The following is an 18260-nucleotide window of genomic DNA, read 5'->3' on the forward strand; positions in this document are numbered from 1 at the left end:
CTCAGATTACACACATTCACATGCGTATGTGATTTTTTGGCACGTGCGGATGCACCCGTGCTGAGAGAAACACCCGTGCTTATCACGTCACATACGTGCTTATGCGCTAAGGGCCCTTACTCGAATTACATGCTGACGTGCAGTTTTTTCACGTGCCAAATCACTCCGTATCAAGCTGGCCACGCGACAACACACGGAAGACCACGCTCCTGCCCAGAAGGCCATTCTCCTGCCCCCCAGAGACCCGAGCACGCTCCCACCTGCCATCTGCTGCTGCCTGCCTGCCTGCTGGCCACGTGCCCTGCTATTTGGTGCCTGCACGTCAGCCATCTGCAGGGGTCCAGTTGCTGTGACCACCCCTGCTGGAACAGAAGACTCCCGACTGGTATTCCATTGCTTCACAGCCCAGCCCCAGGACCCAGTTGCCCACCCACACCTGCCTCGGGGGTTGCCATGTCCGACACAACACCATCTGGCACCAGTGGCAACCCCCCAGCAGAGAAGCAGAGGGCTGCCAGCTTCAGTGCCAATGAATTTGGCTCCCCTGGTGGAGCAAGTCCTTGGTCATTATGATGCCCTCTTTGGAAGTTCACGCGCCGACAATGAAGGACGGAAGAGGATCTGGAGGGACATCATGGCTGCCATCAATGTGGAGGGGTGGCAGCCCGCGACATGCAACACGTCCGGAAGCGCTGGGAGGACTTCAGGTCCAGGGCCCTCAGCAAGGCCCGGTGCCTCTTGAAGGCAGCGGATGCTGAGGAGTGCCGGGTCCGCCTTACTAACAACCAGATGAGGGTCCTGGAACGTATACGCCCAGCGCTCCACCTCCAGGTCCTTGAGAGGCTGACCCGTCCGGAGTCGAGCGGTAAGTATACATGCGTACTGATTGGACGCTGTGCATGTTGCAGTGTGCCAGGAATGTGCATGTTGGACATATGTCTTGGTAGGCCCATGTATGGATGTGTATGTACAGGGGCATGAGCCTGCCGCATGTGAGTCCAGTCATGTGTGAGGCCCATCAATGGTGTATGTGTTCAAATGCATGGTGACCAAATGCATGTGTGGGTGCACACATGTTTAAATTTCTGTGTCTGTACTGTGGCATGGTTGTGGTGTGACATATGGATGCTGGTTCCACCTTCATATATGTGCACAATGTACATGTGCATGTGTGTGTATTGGACAAGTGTGCAACTTTGATACACCATGGATGCATGTGACACTGACATGTAGGAGGTTGATTGGCAGTTGTGACATGGATGGCGATGATATCACTGCGACAGGTGGTGGAGATGTACAGATGCATGTATGTCTGGTGGCGTGTGTGCATGTGCTCTGCACTCACTGTGTTGCATGTGACGTCAGGCTAACCTTCGGATGCTCATGCTGTTGTATGTGTATGGATGGTGCTGCCTGCTGCAACATTCCTGTTAATTTGTGCATATGAGTGGGTTCAAATGATATGTGTGTTGGGTAGTGTGATGCCATGTGTGAGTTTGACACTGCCACTCATGTGCAACTGTCATGTGTGTATCAGACCATTGTAGAGTGCCCTGATGCCTGTGTTCTGTCTCTCCCTGTCTGCAGTGTCAACTGATGAAGAGGGCGGAGACGGTGCTGTGGAGCACAGTGGCAGGGATCGCAATGCCAGCCGGAGACGCAAGGCCCAGCTCCGCTCCCATGTTGTCATCTCGTCGGGCAGTGAGGAGTCTGGTGCCGTGTCCGTGACCACAGCTGCCAAGCATAGGTCTAAGAGGCGGAGGTCGGAGGTGGACTCCTCGGCAGCAGAAGGGGCAGCTGAGACCCCACAGGGACCTATGGAGGAAGATGGCACGGAGTCATCCAGGTTGGTGGGGGGGTTTGGTTGAGGAGGAGGCCGTTGAAGGGCCACACACAGGGTCTGGAGGGGGGGATTCCACTGGGGCTAGTGGTGCAGTCCAGGGGCACGGACAGGAGGCAGCACAGGCGGCCACGGAGGTGCCTGTGTGTAATCCTGTCCCCGATCCTGTGACTGCATCATCCCGCACCAGCAGGGATGCCTTCGTCCAGACCTGTTCTCAGGGAGGAGATGTGCGAACAACAACTGGTCTTCCTCTCCCTGCGGACGTGGCAATCCGGGACCGTGTTGAGTCTGTCCTGGCTGGGGTGGCGTTGCGTCAACGTGGCATCTGGCATGACTTGCAGGGTTTTCGTGAGGACTCTGCACGTTATTTGGGATGCCTCATTGACCGCGTCGACCTACTAAGACGGGTCACCAGTGCTGGGTTCTTCCGTCTGCTGGACCTTGTACTGACCCCCTCCTCAACTGAACCCCCTATGCGCCAGTCGTCCTCCGTGCCATCTCCCAGCCCAAGTATCACCTGGGCACCCTGTGGAGCTGCCTCTGACCCAGCGGCCAGGCTGGTGGAGGACACATCCCTGCCACAGTCAGGAGTCGGAGGTCCAGCAGGGGGGCCACCCCAACAACTGGACCCCAGCAGGAGGAGGACGTGCAGGCATCAACAGGCAGGGCACATGCACCGCAGCAGGCTCAAGGTGGGAGTGATGATGGCTCAGGGCCATCAACATCAGAGGGGCAGGCATTGGCCGGAGGGCAGGAGGACCCTGGATTGGGAGTGTCTTCTGTGTGGCAGCGGTTGGGCCAGCAAATAGATGCGGTGCGGCGGCGGGCGGAAGAGGCATGGCTCACTATGGTCAGGGTGGAGAACTCCATGCGCAGGGCGCCTAGGCGGGCTGAGTGCCTCCAGGAATTTCACAGGGAGTTGGAGGTGGACATGGTGCTATCCCTGTGAGACCTCGGGGTCAGGGAACAGGCCCGCCTCCAGGACGTTGAACAGGAATTAACAAGTGAGCCATAGGACTTGCCCGCCGCCATTGTATATAGTTTGTTAGTGTTAGGTTTCCTTTCTATTTTTCTTTAATTTGGGGCGCATGGACTATGCCCCACCTTTTTGTATATAGTTATTTGTTAGGTGGGGTATTTTGTAGGTTTCCTTTGGATTGTTGGGCTCATGGACCCTGGATTTTTACATTGAATATATTTCTGGACTCGATTTGACTTCATAGATTTATTTTTACCCATGGAGCAATGGTTTTCTTTTTTGTTTAACTTTGGATTTGGTTTGATGGACGAACGCTTTGGAACCTTTTTCATTTAGATTTATTTGGATTCAGCATTCATATTTTTTCATTCATTTTGGACATGCAGCCTTTTGTTTATTATTTCTTTTATTGTGTGATTTTCTTTCATTCTCTTGCTTTTGTATTTAAAGGAATGGTTCGGTCAGAAAATATTATTGGCCAAAAAGATGGCCAATAATAAAGCAAATATCTAAAATATATTATTTTTTTAAGTCCCTATGGAAAGTTTTGAGCAAATGAAGCTCAAACTTTAAAATTGCAAGCACTAGGGGGCATCCACTTTGTGAAATGGATGCCGCCTGTGCTTGCGTTTGCGGCAATAATGAAGCAAAAGCCAGCTAGCTGTAGTAAACAAAAGCTACCACTGGGTGGCTTTTGCTTCATTGTTGCCGGACTCGGAGGACGGGGACCAGAGACTACAGGCAGGAAAGCTGCAGCTGCATCTCGGTAAGTGCTTTTTTAAAAAATAAATAAGCACTAGCTGCGGTTTTATTTTTAAGTTTTCCGGGCTGGATGAGCCCGGAAAACTTAGAAATAAAACCGCAGCTTTTAAAACGTTGTATTTATGTTTGCGGTAGCTTCAGCTTGGAGCCCTCTGGGCTCCAAGCTGAAGCTACCGCAAACATAAATACAATGTTGTTGTGTTTCCTCCAAGCCGGTGGAGCCTGAGAAACTTAGAAGAAAAAACGCAGCGTTTTTGAAACACAACCGCATTGTGTTTCTGCCTGTCATGGCTCTCACTTTGGGTCTCTGTTACTCCCCCGGGGGAGCACCGGAGACCCAAAGTGAAAGCCAAGGCAGGCAGAAACACAACGCGGTTGTGTTTCCATGCCGCAGTGTTTCTTCCTACAGCAGCTTTCACTTTGGAGCTCTCGAGCTCCCCGTGGGGAGTCTGAGAGCCCCAAAGTGAAAGCTGCTGTAGGCAGAAACACAACGCGGGTGTTTAGAAATGCTGCAGTGTTTCTGCCTACAGCAGCTTTCACTTTGGAGCTCTCAGGCTCAAAGTGGTTGTGTTTCCATGCCGCAGTGTTTAGAAATACAACGTTTTTGGATTTGTAAATGCCGCAGTGTTTACAAATCCAATAACGTTGTTATTCTGATTGCGGCAGCTTTTGCTGGGAGTCTCCTGGGCTCCCTCAGGGTTGGGGGAGCCCAGGAGACTCCACGCGAAAGCTGCCGCTGTCAGAATAACAAAATTGTTGTATTTGCCGTGGTTTTCCAACCACTGCAATCATAAATACAACAACGTTATATTTTTAATTGGTGCGCCTCTGCTTTTTGCCTTCATTTTACGTTTTCTGTGCTTCCCTGGGCTTTGGGAGCACATAAAACGTATAATGAAAGTAAAGGCAGCCTACTCACCTCTGCTCAGGTTGTAGTAAGCAAAAGCTCCCAGTAGGGGGCTTTTGCTGTTTGTCTAGTGCCGCAAAGGCAGAGCCGAGGAGGCTGCCTGAAATTACAAAATGGATGCTCCCTAGTGCTTCCAATTTTAAAGTTTGAGCTTCATTTGCTCTAAACTTTCCATAGGGACTTAAAAAAATATATTTTAGATATTTGTTTTATTATTGGCCATCTTTTTGGCCAATAATATTTTCTGACCGAACAATTCCTTTAATACATTTTGGTTTCATACTTCATTTGTGTGGTATTCTCTCATTGGTTTCATGCATGTCACGAGGTGGGTTTTCTCATTCACTTGCACCCATTGTGTTTGTGTGACAGACATGTATTGATGTGCATACTTGTCATTTGGGAGCTATCATGACATGGGGATTTCAATGTGGGGTGGATGGAATACTTGGTTGGGTGTTTGGACTGGGGTGGCGTAGGGTGGGATTTGGGTGGCCATAAGGGCCATGAGTGTGGATCGTGATGACGTGTCGGGGGGGACATGAGTCGGGGCTTGCTGGCAGGTGCCCGTCACTGCTGGGTGGGTGGGGGTGCAGGGGGACATGAGTCGGGGCCTGCTGGTAGGTGCCCGTCAATGGTGGGTGGGTGAGTGGGTAGCGGACATGAGTCGGGACCTGCTGGCAGGTGCCCGTCACTGCTGGGTGGGTGGGGATGCAGGGGGACATGAGTCGGGGCCTGCTGGCAGGTGCCCGTCAATGGTGGGTGGGTGAGTGGGTGGGGGGACATGAGTCGGGGCCTGCTGGCAGTAGCCAGTCAATGGTGGGTGGGTGAGTGGGTGAGTGGGTGGGGGACATGAGTCGGGGTCTGCTGGCAGGTGCCCGTCAATGGTGGGTGGGTGGGGGTGCAGGGGGACATGAGTCGGGGCCTGCTGGCTGGTGCCCGTCAATGGTGAATGGGTGGGGGTGCAGGGGGACATGAGTCAGGGCCTGCTGGCAGGTGCCTGCCAATGGTGGGTGGGTGGGGGGATATGAGTCGGGGCCTGTTGGCAGGTGCCCGTCAATGGTGGTGGGTGAGTGGGTGGGGGGACATGAGTCGGGCCTCCTGGCAGGTGCCCGTCACTGGGGGTGGGTGGGGGTGCAGGGTGACATGAGTTGGGGCCTGCTGGCAGGTGCCCGTCACTGGGGGTGGGTGGATGGTGGGGGACATGAGTCGGGGCTCACAAGTGTGCTCACAAGTGCATGGTGCCATGTGGGCTTCCTGCAGGGCATGGTGAGGGTTGTAGGGTAGTCCCCTGTGGTGTGGGCTGCCTGCAGGGCATCGGGAGGGGGGAAACCGCACACCTGGGAGGGCCCACGATGCCAAATCACGTGTGAAACTCCCTGCATACCCCCCAAATACACGTACCCCGCTCTCGCATGGAGCACCGCGTGTGAAACTTCCAGCGCACCCCCGAAATACACGTACCACGCTTGCCCAAGGCCTATCGCGTGTGAAATTTCCTGTGCACCCCCGAAATACACATACCCCGCTCGCACAGAGCCTATCACCTGTGAAACTCCCCGCGTACCCCACAAATACACGTACCAGGCTTGCCCAAGCCCTATCGCATGTTAAACTTCCCGCGCACCCTGAAATACACGTACCCCGCTCGCACAGGGCCTATTGCGTGTGAAACTCCCCGCGTACCCCACAATTACACGTACCCGGCTCGCACAGGGCCTATCGTGTGTGAAACTCCCTGCTTACCCCACAAATACACGTACCACGCTCGCCCAATGCCTATCGCGTGTGAAACTCCCTGTGTACCCCACAAATACACATACCCCACTCGCACAGGGCCTATCGCGTGTGAAACTCCCTGCGTACTCCACAAATACACATACCACGCTCGCCCAAGGCCTATCACGTGTGAAACTCCCTGCGTACCCCACAAATACACATACCCCGCTCGCACAGGGCCTATCACGTGTGAAACTCTCTGCGTACCCCACAAATACACATACCCGCTCGCACAGGGCCTATCGCGTGTGAAACTACCTGTGTACCCCACAAATACACATACCCCACTCGCACAGGGCCTATCGCTTGTGAAACTCCCCGCGTACCCCACAAATACACATACCACGCTCACCCAAAGCCTATCACGTGTGAAACTCCCTGCGTACCCCACAAATACACATACCCCGCTCGCACAGGGCCTATCACGTGTGAAACTCCCCACGTACCCCACAAATACACATACCCGCTCGCACAGAGCCTATCGCGTATGAAACTACCTGCGCACCCACGAAATTCACGCAGGCTGATCATGCCACACAGGCAGCCCATTCAACCTGGCCATGCCCCACGGGCAGCCCACACCACAGGGGGGGACTTTTTCCACGCAATTTACCTGGCGCGAGTGGGGTACGTGTATTCTGATGGGTGCGCTGGGAGTTTTACATGCGATTTCGCTAACACGAGAGGGGTATGTGTATTCCGAGGGGTGCGTGGGGAGTTTTACACGCGATTTCGCTAGCACGAGAGGGGTACCTGTATTCCGAGGGGTGCGCTGGGAGTTTTACATGCGATTTCGCTAGCGCGAGAGGGGTACGTGTATTCAGAAGGGTGCGGGGAGTTTTACACGCGTTTTCGCTAGCGTGAGAGGGGTACGTGTATTCTGAGGGGTGCGCAGGGAGTTGCTGCGCCACCCTGCGCCACGGCTGGTTATGGATGTTAAAATCCATGAATACGCTGTGCACTGAAATGGGCTTTGGTGCACGCGGCTGGCACAGACTGTTGCACGCGCACACTGTGCGCCTGCCGCGTGCACCACTTGTGCGCTGATTTCTATGAATTACTCCCTAAATTGTTGTGGCATCAAAAGAAAGTCATAAACAAATGAATAACCGTATTAGCCCATTAAATCTCAGAATAAAGATGACTGAGCACATGATAAGATGGCCGACTAAATGTGTAGGTCCTGTTCATGAGATCAAATGACACCTGACACCGTCAAAGAGAAGACCCTAATTGCTTTCTGTAGCAGGTATGCCTTTTTAGTCTGGCATATACCACACTTATCTTAGAGTCAACTCTGATTCAATGACACAGCAAAACATACATGTGTCTAACTGGGCTTTAAACTGCCACTTTGCCCCTTATTGGTACATTGCTGTTTAGCTTTCTGAATGGAGTGTGGATGTTGCACAGCATGTGCATTCCCAAGAGTCCAGCAGTGCTTTATAATATGTCTTTTATTTGTAAGGGTCAATGACAGAGAGTGGCAATCTTGTATGTTTTCATCAGACAGCAGAAAGCCCCACTGAGAAACTATTACTGTGCCTGGTGCAGACTTTTCAGACCAGGATATGACTAACGTTGGCATATGCAGCACAAGCTTCCGATTCTATTGCACATAACTTGCTAAATGTACTTACTTTAGGGCCTTCTTTTTTTAAATTGTTTTTATGGTTAAACAAGTCAACCTTTAAGGCCCTCTTACTGCCAGGCTAGATAAAGCTCTGTGATTGAATAAAGAAACCTAACCAGTAGGGCTTGGCAAAGAGGGTTGCTAAATGGGTCCTGGTAAAGATAGGACTGATTATCCGAGTCTTCCCAACATTGAGTCAAAGGGAGTACGAGCTTCGGGCATGATGGCATGAGCTCAAACCCTGTGTGCGAGGAGAGAAACTTGTGTGTCCTCTGTAACCACAGTCTGAACACGTGTGCTCAAGCAGCCCAGAAGGTCAAGCTTGGCCTTTTCTATTTGAACTCCTATGGACTTCCTGATTGCGGAACTCTGCTGATCCCTTACCTTCACATCTTGGCGCCCCTGCCGACCAGTTTCCATACACATTGCATCGCAGCCTCTCTGATCCCATGAGGAGGAAGCCTTCGCCGCAGCTGAACGTGCAAGTGGAGTTGTAGCTAAACTCATCAAAAGGATGCAGGCAGCTCATACTCTGCTCCATTGCTTCATGCAAAGAACTACACTTGACAGCTGCAAAGAGATAAACCAATCATAAGTGGGAAGTGCATTTTAAGTATGCCTAAACATTATCCTCCATGCATTTTTTCAAAGTGTACCATACCAAACTGATACATCATAAGTGAACACTCGGTAAAATTAGAGGTAAATGCTCTGTATTTTGCGCCACTTTATTGATAGCTCCAACTATTTGCCCCCCCGCCACTCCCCCCCCCGAGGATAGCTCAGCGGCAGCGTGCTCGACATGGAAACAAGATGACACGAGCAACACAGGTTCGAAACCTCTGGGTATTAAGTGCGTTATAAATAACCTATCATATGTGGATAACCCAGAGGGCAAGAGGTTGTTCACTGCTTCCAGGATAGGCTCTGCAATTTTACCTCGCTCCATGGGTTCTGCATTATTTTTCAGCCTCTTGGATCCGTCTACAGCTGGATTTCTGTGTTTATGTTTTATGATGCATGACATGTGACTCTATTTTGAAGAGCAGAACGTTTTTAGTGAGACGTAGATCACCAAACAGGAAATGTCTGGTGTAGGACGTTGGTAGTTGAACTGTGCAGAAATGTAAATTCTTACAACCATACATCATGGCCAAATCAGTTGTTTATTGCATTACCCCAAGCACAGGCGCCCAGGACACGGGGCAACAGGGGCACCTGTCCTCGCACTGCTTGAACAACGGGGGAGAAGTGTCTTTTTGTCCCAGTTGTGATCTGTTTGCTTTCATATGCGTTTAAATAGTTTCATTGCAGTGCCATGAAACTATTCAAATGCTTACAAAAACAAACGAAAAAATTGGACCGAGCGCTGGGCGGCAGGGCTTTTGTTCCTCTACTGCTGGGTGCAGGCAGGCTGAAGTGTTAGCAGGAATCTTGCTAAATTAGTAGAAAGGCTGTTTAGTCATCACCTCAGCCTTGATTGTGGGGACAGTGGACACACCGTGCTCGTTGTTCTTTTTGCTATTTCTTACTATTTTCTTTTTAATTTATTTTATTTTCTAGCTTTCTAGCTTTGACATTTTGCATCTCACCTTATTTCCATTCTTACTTTCCTGACTTTATTTTTCTTTCTGAATCTTTCTTATATCCTTCTTTATAGCCATCTCTCATATCAACCGCTTCTTTTTCTTTGCCTCTTTCATCTTCCTCCTCCATGATTTTGCTGCTGTCTCTGTCCCTCTCCTTCTCTCTCTTAAGTAGTAAGTTATCCCCCTCTTTCCCAGGTTACAAGTCCATGGCTATTTTAAACCAGAAGCCACTGATTCAAATTCCAATAAGTTAGCTCTGCTGAGGAACGATGTGCGCAACCAGAAGGTCCCGCTGCCTAACAGACTGGCACAAAAGAATGGAAGAGAGCAACATATGGAAAGGAGGGGATGGAAGGGAAGAGGGGGAGGAAGGTAGGTAAATAGATGGCGAGAAAGAGGAAGGGAGAGAAAGGCAGGGAATGTGCTAGAGATAGAAATGTAGAGAGTGTAGGAGGGATGGCGTGGTGGGAGAGAGAGAGAGCGGGTAACTGGACTTTGGAAGGGGTGAGCAAAGAAGAAAGAATGGTGGACGCATCCGGGATTAATATGTGGAAAGAGAGAAGGAGGGATGGGGACTGAGGTGCTGTGAATTGGAGAGATGGAAGGACCAAAACAAAACAAAATTAAGCATTTCAGGGATGGAGAGAGGGAGTGGCAATGGGAAAAGATAGAGGGAAAGTTGGTACAGGATAAGCAACGGGAGGATGGAGTGATATTGGAAAGAGGAGTGTGAAGGGAAGTGGTAATTGTGTAGATACGTGAAGTGGCGTTCATGATGCCAGTACTATGACCATGAACATTTACGTGCAGACATAAATCCTGAGAAACACAAGGTATAAAACTAAGAAATAATCCATACGTCTGCAGATGCCGCAAGGAGCCAGGAAGGGATTTGCCACTCTCCAACCGGTGCAGCAGAAACACATGACCTTTGAAATACAAGCCCTCTCTAAGGCCCTCCTTTTAGTGAGGCTAAGAAAATGCCAACCAATGATTGTGCTGTTCACCCCAGCTCCCGACTGAGGGTCAGATATTCTTGTCAGTCTTCCATGGACAGCATCAGTGCCTTTCATCTTTTCTGTTGAAACGGGCCCTTACCCTCGGGAGGCCCCCTGAGAAGCTGTCCCATGTTGGCAGTTTTATGATGCAGCAACATGAGCCTTTAATTTGGGAAATGAAATGTGTGCTTTGCAGTGAAAACCTTATAGGCTGCCTTTGCTGGTGCCTTCAGGCCATCCCCTCTCTTGGGCCTCTTGTAGTACCCAGCAACCTTCTTACTACCTTGTTGCATTTTTACTCCAGTTTCGTCTACAGTAGCACCCTGCTGTCAAAGAGAGATCCAGACCTTTTCAAGGGACATTTAGTGTTGTAGCTCCCCGCTGGCTGCCTGTCCACGATAATCTTTGCTATTAGTCCACTTGCTGCATTCTTTTGACTGTAATTCTAATTGTAGGTAGGGCCCAAACACATAATTTTGAAATGGGCTCTCACATCCAGTGACAGATTTGTAGACCGCTGTGCAGTTTCTTACTGCTTTGTATTCACGTTTCCTAACCCTCCAGCCCTTACAACCCATAGCTGTTGCTTGTACTTTGATGTATGCAGGTAAAACTCAGGAACGGTTCCACACACGTTTTATATCAAATGACAGAACATTGGTACAGACCAGAACTTTATTGATTACTCTCTCAGCTGTGAGGTTGTGACTGCCATCTTTTTGGGCAGATTTTGGGTCATCAGCATTTGTTGATTTGAAATGCCATTCTGATGTACTGCAGCTTTTGGACATGGACATCATTATGAATACGTTTACCAGATAGCAACTGTACATGAAAACATATTTGCATAGATACATTGCCTGTAGTAGTGGTAATATCAACACACTGGGTCTCCTCACAAGTGAAGAGGGATGGGGAATCTTAGCACCCCACCCCTCCTATGAAAGTAATGGCAAGGAAGAAGGCCAGGAAATACTGCAAGCACCCATTCCACTTCAGGCCGATTCCCATTGTATTGTATTGTTTATTTATGTATAGAGCGCACTGGGCCGTTAGGCAACTGGGCGCTTGTGAACATCTTAAGATACAGTTACATGTTATCTTACATTTCTTATGTTACAATTGCAGGCATATCTTACAATTATGAATATCTTACATTTCCTATGTTACAGTTGCAGGTTTATCTATACAGGTTGCAAACAGGCCTATTAAGATATATTTACAGTTGACGGAGGTAAAAGGGGATAAGGGGATGGCATAGGGAGATGGGAGAGGTGTCTAGGAGAACTGTCGTTAAGAGGAGAGGTGTCAGTAGTTGTTGGTTTGTAACCAGAGTTTAGCATTAGTTTTGAACATGTGAAAGGAAGGAATCGCTCTAAGTGGACCAGGAATAGAGTTCCATTGATTTGCAGCCAGTACTGGGAAGCGTGAACCTCCAGTTCTTTTCAGATTGAAATTTGGGATTCTGATACTATTTGTTTGGGCCTTTCTGATGGGGCGGTCAGATGTATACCTTGTAAATTTCTCAGTGAGGTAGAGACAAGGAGAATACGCATCAAGCGGGGGAGCTAAACTGAATCTCTGGCCCGGGAAAACCGGAATGAGGGGGGGAAAGGGACTCAAAACTAGAATCTTTTCTTTGCAATATTATACTGCCACCCGATACTGTCTGTAACCTTTACTGCCTTGCTATAAATAAACATATTTAAAAAAAAAAATTTCTCAGTGAGGTATGCGGGTGCATTGTTATTAAGACAGGCTATCAGCATCGTTCAGGCATGGATAGCCACCCATGGTCTCTGCCTGAACGATGATAAAACAGAGCTTCTCATCCTGGGCACGACACCCCTTCTTAATAGACTAGGCGCAAGGTACTCTTCCTTCATTATTGATGAGAACCTTATTCAAGTAGCTAAGGAAGTAAAAACGCTAGGTCTAGACTTAGACTCCACTCTATCATTTACTAAACAGGAAACAGGTAAATACTCATATACATGCAAACTAATTAGAGCAGGCAAACAATTCCTATCCCCAAACAGTTGCATAACCTTAGCCAGAGCTTTGATCATTTCCAAACTAGATTACTGCAATGCCCTTTACATTGGAGCAACTAAATCTACTATCAACAAAATACAGATACAGCAAAAGAATGCTCTTCGAGCTGCGCTGAATATCCCTAAGAGAGAACATATCTCTGAAACAGGAAGGAAGCACACATGGCTTTCCACCTATGAGAAAATTAGACTCAAAACCTCTTCCCTCACTTACAAATGTCTAAACAACAAAGCCCCACAATACCTAGCAGACAGATTCTCTAGAACAGCATCTACCAGACTAACAAGACTAGCAAACACTAATCGCCTTCAGGAACCCCGGTTCAAACTTTGCACTTTTGGAGGCTCCAGCTTCCCAGTCAAAGCAGCCCAACTGTGGACCGAGCTATCCACCACATTGAGAATGGAACAATCCTTCACCAAATTTAGGCAAAATTTGATCAGCTGATTAATAGAGATTAATGACAAATGAATGCACAAATCTGATCTTGTTTGTATATAATTTCTGATCCTGTTTACAACTGTTATTTCCATATTGTTAAATTGTTAAATTACTGGATTGTTTAATCTTTGTTCACTACTGACACCTTGCAACCTGTAACCTTTGCACTAAGCTGTACATTTTCTTACTCTCCTGCGCACTGATACCCTCGGGTCCGGTGCGCATAATAAATACTAAACAAACAAACAAACAAACAAACAGTTGGGTGTGATGTTCAGGTTTTTAAGTTTGATACGGTCATTGATGGACAGCCAGTTGGCAGTTCTTCTTTGGTCCGATATGTGGAGACCTTTGGGAATGCGTAGTGCTGTTCTGAGGGCATTGTTTTGCAAGGTTTGACGTTTATGGGTATTGTGTTTGCTGGTACCTAGATAGAGTGCGTTACAATAGTCTAGTTTTGATAGGATAAGGGCTCGAACTATGGTGATGCAGCTGTCCGTAGACAGAAATGGCTTACATGCGTGAATTAGCTTACAGGTGTAGCTAGTTGCTGAAGCTGTGGCATTGACTTGCTTGTTAAGGTTGAGAGCTTAGTTTAAGTAGAATCCTAACGTTTTGACTTCATTGGCTACATTGATTTTGATACTATCAATGGTGATGGATTTGTATAGGTGGGAGAGTTTGTTTAGTTTGCTTGTGGATCCAATGATTAATAGCTCAGTTTTATCGTCATTAAGACATAAGCCGTGTGTGGCCATTCCGGTTTCAATAATTTGGTAGATTTTGTTTATGTGGGTGGTGTCTTTGTCGTAATCTCCTTGGATTGGGATGAGGATCTGGGTGCCGTCAGCATAGTTAGTATATGAGACAAGCAGTTTGTCCAAGATATCAACAAGGGTATTTGTAAAAATATTATACAAAGTAGGAGAGACACATGACCCCTGAGGAACACCATAGGTGATGGGAACTGGGTCAGCGGCTGAGATGGGCGAGAAGACTCTTATAGATCTATTGTCCAAGAATGAATTTATCCATGCCATGATTGACAAATATGTCGAAAGTTACCCTCTCAGCTAACCAGACACCCTCAACCAACCCTACAGGCCAGGAGTGGTACGGATTTACCCCAGCGTGGACGAAGAGCCACAGGCCATGATCAAAAACACCTCTATTGACAGCCTGGACTAAGCACTAAGAAGCCATTATGCTGATGTTATTAGGGACACCACTACATAGCAGCGTTAGACATGAAGCACACGTGCCATTCGCACTTCAGGATACAAACACACACTCGAATACATGAAGAACATGAACAGTTCTATAGTTAGTGGACAGATACATGCACATACTGTCTTTGTGTTTATTATTTTTGCCATTAGCCAAATGCACCAACGCAGAAACCGCAAGAGACAAGAGATCATGAGCACAGCTTGCAGATGCTTACATGCAATTAACCATATGGAAATGCAGGGGCACCTACGGGATCTTACAGAGCCACGTGTGACTAACCTATGGAAATGTAGCATAGTATGGACACTGTAGAAACCTCATTATATCAAATTACAGTAGGCCACGAGAATCAGAGCAAGAGACGAGCTGAGCTGATTCAGCCTGGACAGAGAGCATGATGTGTGAGAAAGGACCCACAGCCAGGCCGACTGATACAGATAGCATTCCAGTCCACAGATGACAATAGGACTAGCTGCAGAAAAGACCAATAAAACCTCATCATTCAGAGCGCCACAGCTCAAATTCATGGTGGCTGAAAATGTGACCCGACTGAAGCAGACAATGGACAGCAACCAGCTGTGGGAAAGGAGAGCTGGTCTTAGGCACCCAGACACGGATATGCAACAAAAATGCCCAAGTGTTGCGCTGATCGGGAGAGCACTCTCATGAGCTAAGGTGGTTTACACAAGTTACAATGTAGACACATAGTCATTCTTATTACCTTGAAAAGGTACAGAGCAAGCTGAGAACTCTTGCTGATCCCAGGTCTGGGGAACGTCAGCTCTAGGTAATCACAGTTTAGTACCCTAGGGGTGGATAGCAGCGGGCAAGAACTAATAGCAAGCCCACCACACTCCAACATTGTTCTAGATAGTAACTTGGGGATGGACCAGGCCAGCCACCTGACATGAGAGAACCAGTAGAATAACATCTATATAGTCTGTGTAGGTGGTATAATACTCAATAACCAATTGTGTGGCCTGATAGGTTTTCTGGAGAAGGGCCCAGGTTGTGACATCATGCTGATGACATATTACATTATAACCGGCCTGCGAGCCGAGGAAGAGCTTGATGTGAATGGATTTTCTTTGTTCCTGTGTTGATCCATGTTGGTTTTGCCTGTAACAAACCACAGTTTGAACTTTCCGTGACTGAGTCCGCCGTGTATCGGGGAAGGAGGAAGTTGGGCTCTCCAAGCAGGTGGACTTCCATTGTCCCTCTGGCATACCTGGGAGTCTGTCCCCAACAAGTTGGTAGCAGTGTGGATGGTTCACTGTACGAGCCCATCACCAGGTCATCTCCTTCACCGCTAACCCCAAGAGGCTGGAGGACCCTTGTGTATTTTGAGAAGATGGGAAAATGCATGCCTGGTAAAGGCCGTCAGGAGCCCCTTGGAAATCATCCTGCCCAAAGTCAGCAAGGTGTCCATGCGGACTACGACTGGGAGGTGAGCGCCTTGAGGAGGAGTCGGCAGCCGAGCACTGTCAGCAAACCTCGGAGTGTAAGTATTGACCCAGTCTAATGGTAACTGTGGGTATGGGAGGGTATTGAGTATTGTAAAGTACTGTTTAGTAGTGTAGAGTATTGTCACAGTATTGTTTAGCATTGTCAAAGTAATAGGGACAGGAGCAGTGGTAGATGTCCTTTTTCTATGTTTAGAGCACATTCGGTCTTAGAGGTAAAAGGTTCTGGTGAATAACCTAGACTATTGACTCGAGGGCTTGGATGACAGAAGATATGTAAATCAAGGTATTCCTTTGGGTTGGGTGTTTTAGCTCGGGTCATAGAGGACGGTATCTCTGTGAGGGTTAGCAAGGGAGCTGGCCTAGATTGCAGAAGGTGAGTTGACTGGGTAAATCTCCTGGATAGAGACGTTTCGCACGCTAGGTGACGCAGCGGGTGCAGTGCGATCACAAGAGAATATTGTTATATTCTGCCTGGAGCGTGGAAAGACAGCTTTGGGGTTTTCATATGGGTTAGGAGTAACAGACTACTTTGGCGTTTGCGCGGTATCTGTTTGTGCACTACCTTGTCTAGAACTGGTGACGTCACCCTTATGTTTTGCTCATAGGACATGGAGAGCTTGACATGGTGAGGAGCTACTATTGGAAACTTGGGATTGACAGACGAGGTTAACCAGCGGCAGTGCACAGTAATGTGGGTGGCCTGAGGAGGCAAAGAGTGTGAAGGTGGGGAGCTGCGCGGAGCACGCCTGTTAAGTTCTGTGTCTTTCTCACTTAACAGCGGACTATTGAAAACCTCGACTTGAGGTCAGGTAAAGGTACTGAATAATGTATCAGGGAAAGTGCAGGGGGCATGTCCCTTCAGCACTTGTGTAAGACATTACTGCCTTATAGAGAAAAAATGTGGAAATATAGCATGGAATGGTCCAAAAGTACAGAGGGGAAGTTAACCAAGCCATGGCTACCTTGTGGAAGTTTCTCCAAAGACATGCAGCAATCACTACTGACACATATACAGGGTGCCTTTAAGGGGAAGAAGCAAACAAAGTGCATGGCTATATTCGAGCTATGGCGCAGGTATCAGGAGGGCGAGGGGGATGCTGCGGGGCGTCAGTGGTTGCTGAGCCAGCAGGAGGTGAAGGACCCAGGGACCCATCCTCCGCACCACCCCCACCCCTCCGAGTGTAGCATCCGATGATACAGATCATGAGCAGGGGATGTATCCAATGTGAGAATTAAGGGCAGCAGATGGGTATGGATATTCAAATCCGACATATAAGTCACCACCATATACAAAGGAGGAGAAGCCGAAAAGTGCAGGGCAGCCAACTATTGACCCAGAGGCGAACAGTGAGGCACAACAGGGCACAAAGGAGGGGCTCGAGAGCATAACTACGAACAATTGGATAGCAACACAGGTAATCCTAAAACTTCAAGGGAAAACCAATGAAGAGGCAGAAGGGGTGACCGAAGCAATAGAAGGAATGGAGAGAAGCAGCACAGCTGCAGATTGGGCAGAGATAATGGACTAGGAAGATAGGAGGGAAAAAGATAGAGAGGTGAGATTAGAGCACAGGGACAGGGAGAGAAGGAGAGGCGAAGTTAGAAAGGGAGGACAGGGAGAGAAGGAAGGAAGAGGAGAAGGAGCACATGGAGAGGAAGCGGGAAGAAAGGATTGAGAGAGAGCTTAAGGAAAGGAATAGAGCAGAAAGAGAGATGAGGGAGAAAAGGGAAAGGGAGCTGGAAAAGATCAAAATATGAAAAGAGGCGGCAGAGCAGGAAGAACGCAAGTTAGCAGAGTGGGAGAAGAGGAAGTTGTAGCTGGATAGACTAGCAAGGGAAAGAGCGCACAGGGAAGATGACGAGCAAGCAATAAGGGTCGTAAAGACACAAATATCCTCAGGTAGGGGAGGCGATAGACTTGGAGAAGGCACACAAACAGAACTAGACAGCACCAGCTCATGAGGCAGGAGCACGATAGACAAGGAGGGAGTAGGCCTAGGGTCCTGGGGAGGAGGACGCAGATATGATTTGAAAGAAAACGACCTCAGCATGAAACCTAATACAGACTTTACACCGAGGAGATTGAGTTTTGCAGATGATTTCTGTAGTAATAGGGACACAGGTTCTAACAATGAGGGCAGGTACAGTGGGGACAAGAGGGGGGAACAGTCCGAGCCCCAGTCAATGGGGGCAGAGACAATTAAGCGAGTGCCATGGGAGTTTAGGACGCACACAGGAGGAGAAGGAGGGGGCAGCTTGAATGAGCACACATGACTGACAAACCGACTTTAACACTTAAATGTTCTTCGTCTTGAGCTGCATCTCAACTTCCAGAAGCTCCTCAAGACTTTCCTTTTCACCTCCTTCTTCCCTTCCTCCCTCCTCTGCTAATCCAACAGTTGCTGAGATTGTTGACCAGGGCCCTCATGTGTCATTCTGGTCCCTGGCTTCCCACACCCAATCACCTTCTGTCTCTGCCCGCTTCCAGCAGTTGCCTCGGCACCCACTGACCTATGCCACTATGGGCCTGCACTTACCTATTGATTGGAAACTGACCTCTCCCTAGTACTTCCTCCAC

General features: G+C 48.6%; 1 protein-coding gene across 1 annotated transcript in view; it reads right to left on the reverse strand.

Annotated features, from left to right (window-relative positions):
* The window catches only part of LOC138535425 (P-selectin-like), an 899675-nt gene that overhangs the window by 293253 nt on the left and 588162 nt on the right, over positions 1–18260 (reverse strand). The window contains exon 14 of the mRNA XM_069641294.1: positions 8288–8473. Within this exon, the coding sequence (XP_069497395.1) occupies positions 8288–8473 (186 nt within the window). The remainder of the gene's footprint in view (positions 1–8287; positions 8474–18260) is intronic.

This window comes from Ambystoma mexicanum, chromosome 1q, assembly GCF_040938575.1.
Source record: "Ambystoma mexicanum isolate Mex_15411 chromosome 1q, UKY_AmexF1_1, whole genome shotgun sequence".
Classification (NCBI taxonomy): Eukaryota; Metazoa; Chordata; class Amphibia; order Caudata; family Ambystomatidae; genus Ambystoma; species Ambystoma mexicanum.